This window comes from Sturnira hondurensis, unplaced genomic scaffold (assembly GCF_014824575.4).
Source record: "Sturnira hondurensis isolate 20B ecotype Veracruz unplaced genomic scaffold, ASM1482457v3 Scaffold0002638, whole genome shotgun sequence".
In the NCBI taxonomy this organism is placed as follows: Eukaryota; Metazoa; Chordata; class Mammalia; order Chiroptera; family Phyllostomidae; genus Sturnira; species Sturnira hondurensis.
Genome location: NW_028075269.1, coordinates 9,071,376 through 9,077,384, shown reverse-complemented (window position 1 = coordinate 9,077,384; position 6,009 = coordinate 9,071,376). Strand labels below are relative to the sequence as shown.

The 6,009-nt window shown below is 33.9% G+C and overlaps 1 protein-coding gene across 1 annotated transcript in view; it reads right to left on the bottom strand.

Moving 5' to 3' along the window:
• Positions 1-6,009, bottom strand: part of ELP4 (elongator acetyltransferase complex subunit 4) — a 204,774-nt gene that overhangs the window by 137,181 nt on the left and 61,584 nt on the right. Inside the window, exon 6 of the mRNA XM_037040441.1 lies at positions 260-344. Coding sequence (XP_036896336.1) covers positions 260-344 — 85 coding nt within the window. The remainder of the gene's footprint in view (positions 1-259; positions 345-6,009) is intronic.

Below are 6,009 nucleotides of genomic sequence, written 5' to 3'. Positions count from 1 at the left end.
AAATACACATTTTTAAAGTAATTCATGTTCACAGTGTACATGTACATCTTATGTGCATTCACTGAGGACATAGCTAAAATTCTAGATATACATTCATAGTCACAGTAAAGCTGCCTGTGCTCTGCTTATTTGTATCTTCTCTGCCTGGAAAACAGCTTGCTCATTGTTGATTATTCTTAGATCTTCTGCCTATACCCCTAGAGAGCTTGAAAACAACATTACATACATGGTTATAAAAGGCTTTGAAGTTACTCAATACCTGGGGATTGGATCCATCAAATCCTTCCTCATAAATGATTTTCTGGATAAACTGAAGCAGCTCTATGTAGCCATGGGTCAGAGAGCTGTTGGTAAGAAGTGGTTCGAATATATAAATGGGCTGATTACAGAGGAAATACAAATGTAAGGTAAAACAGTCAGTAAATAATTAAAAGGTACACATTCATAGGTTACTTAAATATAATAAAATGAGCCAAAATACTGTAAATAATTATAAAAAATAAGACCAATACATCCAGGGAACAAGATACTATGCCTTACATTAACTTGCTCAGTGTTCTTGACTTCATGGGAAGACAAAAATCTGTGGAGACTGAGATGACTTAATTATGTCAAGCTTAGTTACCTCCACGAAAATTAATGATTTCATGAAGCAACTTAAAAGATGAAGCCACTACAGCTTTTCAGGAGTAATCATAGATAATTAACACACGGTTAATGAACTGCTATGCCATGTATACCTAAATAAATGGGTTGATCACCTGAGCTCATCTTCCATCAAAGTTTTAACTTTCTTAGAACAAACTGCTAAAATAATATTCATTCAAAAACCTGAATTAAGAGGAATGAACACAAGCGAGTGTAAACTCCACTTCATTTGTGAAAAGACAATAAAATTAATGTATAAATTTAATAAAATGATCTAAAATAAATTATTTTGCAGATCACTTTTAAATGATGTAAAATAAATTATTTTAAAATGCTTTGCAAATGCTATAAAGCATCTCAAAGAAAATTTAGTAAGAGTGAAGAAAATTTGCTTTAACATTAACTGAATTTAAGATTCTTCATAATGGACAACCTGTGTGCGATGGCTGAACTTTAAATGTTGACTATGAGGTTTTGGAGCACAGCTAATTCATAAACTCTATGAGGTTTTGGAGCACAGCTAATTCATAAACTCTAAAGTGCCAAATGTTGAAAATGCTGTAGGTGACCTTAAAAATACAAAGTATCTGCTTTACTGTGATTCTAGATAAAGTGATCACATAGGCAGAAAAAATGCCCCAAAAGAAGAATGAAATATACTTTGAAGCATACATGCAACATTAAAGAACATAAAAGCCAGTAAATGCAGCAGACTGCTTAGTGTGCGAAGTCAATGGCAGGTGGTTCAGCAAAAATATATGCATGTATCTGTAAACGTTTTATTGAACATTCACACATAGCCCCCAAATAGTTATATAACAAAAACAAAGAATCCTGTTACTCGAAAAACAAATACGGCTCCAATGGAAGGATGTGGCAGTACAGTTATTTCTCATATAGTTATTCCTCCACTTTCAGTGAAAATACAGTGAATTACATGGACATATTTCTCTACTTCCATGAGTGAGAAAATGTATCTATAGATAACGGACAATGATGAGATTATTTCATATCTTCACACATATTCGTCCTGGTTAGCTGGACTGCTCACCTTTCCCAACACAGTGTTTCTGCTCGAACACAGCAGATTTAATTCCTATCTGGGTCAAATAGTTTTGCACAGGGGGTGAGATCTGCTACAGGGGCCCTGGTTTTGAAATGAACTCCAGACAACCATCTGACGAATGTCACTATGGGTTAAAGGAGGGTGGTCCAAGAATATATTCAGTGTACCCTAAGCCACCAATAATGAACCTACCTAAGAAAATTATTACTTCACACATGAAAACATTTTAGACCATTTCCCCTCTGCCCCAACCTGTTCAATAATAAAATCTGCCTTAAGTGCTTGGTAATAAATCTGTTATCTGAAGGCACACTATTAAATACCACAAACATAATTTACATTTTAGTGTTTTAATTGCTACCAGTTTTCCAACCAACACGACCTGTTATTTATCGTACATCTGTTAAGATAACTATAAGTGGATCCAGGATTCTCTTCAAAGGTAAAGGGTTTCTTTTGATATGAGAATAAAAATGGACATAACGGCAATACATCTTAATCTCTTTCTCTATTAAATACTGACATAAATAATGTAATCAACAATGCTTGGAACTTTTTAAGTAATAAGATACATTTCTCCAAAGTAAGGTTTTTAGGAAAATAAATACACAGGGTAACAAAATAAAATGGGGAAAAATCAATATATTTAGTATACAAGTTGAGGATATTCATTTTTGTATACATAAAATTGTATCATTTAAAACTGAATCATTTCATATGGTCTTGATATTAAAAATATTAAGTGTTGTTAATCTCCATGAAGTATATTTCTTTGTCAGCAAGCTCATTTAGTAGTACATTTTTGGGGTGAAAATAAATATCATCTGTTGTTATCTAAAAATTTTTTATTAAACCTCTTTGATTTTGAGAATGTTGTCTTTGTTGTTGCTCTTCAGCAGTCTAGTAATTCATAAAACAGAAATTGACAAGAAGGAAACCTAGTTACAAATATGACCCTGGCTTCCTTACGTTTCCAGATCTTTAACAAAGGTAAGGTTATCAAAGTATTTATATGTTCCAAAGGCACTACATTTCAAATCATGTATATTCTTTAATAATTTTCATAGTTTTCAATAAATTTTGTAGTAAAATGATCTATCTTGAGATTCTACAATATCTTTATAACAGTACAAAATATGCAAATAATTATTAGAAATTTAATTGTTACCTGTAAATATCAAGCATTTAAAATTTTCTTTAGTTAAAAACAGTGTCCCATGTTCATTATTCATGTGTCTGTTAATGTTACCATTTCTTTCTTTTTTTAAAGATTTTATTTATTTATCTTTTAGAGGGGAAGGGAAGGAGAGAGGGAGAGAGATTATCAGTGTATGGTTGCCTCTCGGGTGTCCCCTGCTGGGAACTGGTCTGCAACCCAGGCACATGCCCTGACTGGGAATCAAGCTGGCAACCCTTTGGTTCGCAGGCCTGTGCTTAATCCACTGAGATACACCAGCCAGGGTATTTCTTTGTATTAATATACAAGATGGAAAAAGGAACCCAGTGACACAAATGTAAATCTATATTGATGACTAAGTTTAACCTTCATTTTTTACCCTCACCTGAGGAAGGAAGAAAGAGAGGAAGAGGGGAAGGGAGAGAGAGAAACACTGATGTGAACGAGAAACATCAACTGGTTGCCCACATATGTGCTCTGGCCAGGGATGGAACGCACAAAGTAGGTATGTGCCCTGACCAGGAATCAAACCAGCAACTTTTTGGTATGTGAGACAATGCTTCAGTCAACGGAGCCACACCAGCCAGGGCAAGTTTAACGTTTTTTAAAGAGTTGATAGAAAAAATTTTTGTGCCTATCAATATCAGCTGTGGCCTAATAGACATTTTGTATCAGGGAACTTTAATGTGTATCAACAAATGGCACTGGTTTTCTTGTAAAAAGTAATTTTGTCATTCAATCTCAAGGAAGATTTAAAAAATCTGTGTAAGAAAATGAATCAGTTGTAATATATCCAGGAAAGATATCAAGTAGGTAATAGATAATTATGTTTCAGGTTCTCAAACAATAAACAAAGAGATAGTTACAAATCTTAATGTGATCAAAGAATAAATGTGCCAACAACAAAAAAGCTTGGGTAATAGGAGATGAGATTTTATTTGTGAAAAGGTAAACTACGAAAATAAAATAATGTGTATATAAAATTAACAATTTGAGTGATATTTTTTGCTTGGATAATAATAATAAGCTCAGTTTGTTTATAACAAAACTACTTGATTTCAATTTTAATTTTATTGATTAGTAAAATGTCTGGTACATAATAAATACTCAAAACCTTCTGCATCAGTCACATTTGATCACGTCCTTAAGAGGTTAGTATAGTCATTAGCTCCATATTATGATTGAGAAAATTAAGATCCATTAGAAGCTAAGTGATTTTACCAAGGCTATACAACAATTAAGTGACACTCAAAACTCAAGTTCTCACTTCAAGTTCTGTGCTCTTTGGCTAAACTAAAGTAAAGACAACCTCACAGTGAGATCCAAATTCAAGGAAAAGTTTGTGCGTTCAAATACATAGGTGGCCGAGACAGGGTCTGAACAGGGCCCCATTAAAGGTAGTCAAATAAAGTATTCTGGTGTATAGTGTTTGGCAAATACTTGTCTTAGTTGTACTGATAAGATATTCACTCGTTTTTAACTTGGTGCATGATTTATGAAGAAAATTTAATTTTAAAGAGTGTAGATTTATAAATATATAAAAGATACCAGAACAGCACAGTGAATAGGATGCTGAAGATTCTACCTATAGTTCTAACTATAGCAACAGCTCTAGCTAAACGTGTGATACGAGGCAAATTCTCTAATTTTCCTGTTTTGGGATTCAAATTTTTTTCATTTGTATGCTGAATGATTTGCACTAGATAATCTCTGTTGTCCATTTTGACTTAAAATTAAATGGTTCAAGAATGACGTTTCTTTTTCTTTTTTAGGAATAATTTGTGGCTTTCTGTTTTATTCAGTGCTAGCTATAATCCATTACTATCATTATTTATTTTGATGCTTAAATTGTCTCCTCTTTGGCCAGTGGGAGTTCTTCTGAGCTGGCTTTTGTATCCTTTCAGCAAGTCCTCATCATTCTTTAAGAACATCTAAACATAAAGAGATGTTACAAGTGTATCTTCTTGTTTCCTTTGAATCAAGAGTTCCTTCAAAGAGTCCTGCCTATTTCAAATTGAGAAAGGTCATAGATCAGATCACCATATATACTCACTGAGACTTCCCCACCATGCCAAGAGTTTAGGACATTCTCTTCTAAGAATTTTCTTCTAGTACTTCTATAATTTCATTTATTATATTCACATCTTTAACTCTTTGAAAAATTTATTTATCTATTTATTTTTAGAGATGGGAAGGAGGGCAAAAGAGAGGGGGAAAAACATTTATTGGTTGCATGCCCCTAACAGGGGACCTGGCATGCAACCCAGGCATGTGCCCTGATTGGGAACCGAACCAGTGACCTTTTGGTTTGCAGGACACTGCTCAATCCTCTGAGCCATACCAGCCAGGGCATCAAATCTTTAACTCTTTAGAAACGTAGTTTGATAAGACATATGAGGTAAGGATTTCACTATATAATTCCCAAATGATTAAGCTTTCCTGCTTACTTGAAATATCTGTACATCACAAAAATGTTTGTTCATCATAAAAACTCAAACACATAAAACATGAAGAATAGAAAAAGATGTCCAAAATTCACCACCCGGAGGTGAACATGGCTAACAGCATGACGCACATCCCTCCGGCCTCTCTACGCCAGCCCTTCCACCGCTTACTGAGGAAAACTTCTGTGGGGTGGGAAGAAGTGTGCTGATAAAAATTTTTTTTCATTCTGAAAACAAGAGTATTTTTATCAATAAACACATGTAAATAGGATTATAACTATAATGATTTTTGTTTAATTTTGGCATTTCTCTCCAGCCTTTCAAATGCTAAGTATGCTGTCTTTTAGATAGTCCAATCAGGGGATTTAGTTGGCAGTCTTTCATGGGCTTATCTGACCACTTATCACGGATTTCTGTTTTTGGAACTGAAATTAACATCTGAATTCCTGTTAGAAAAGGTTCAGGATGTTAGTTCTCTCTATAAATGTTCAGATATTACCTTTGTACTTAAATGATACCACCAGCAGGGAAGCAGACGGGTCAAATTCCTCCTTACACTTTCATCTTGCCTTTCTCCCACTTCAGATACTAGCATTAGTACATCCCTCACCGTATTCTTTTAATAAAGTTGTTTATAGTATATTTCTATAACTTCATGACTTTTGTTCTAAACT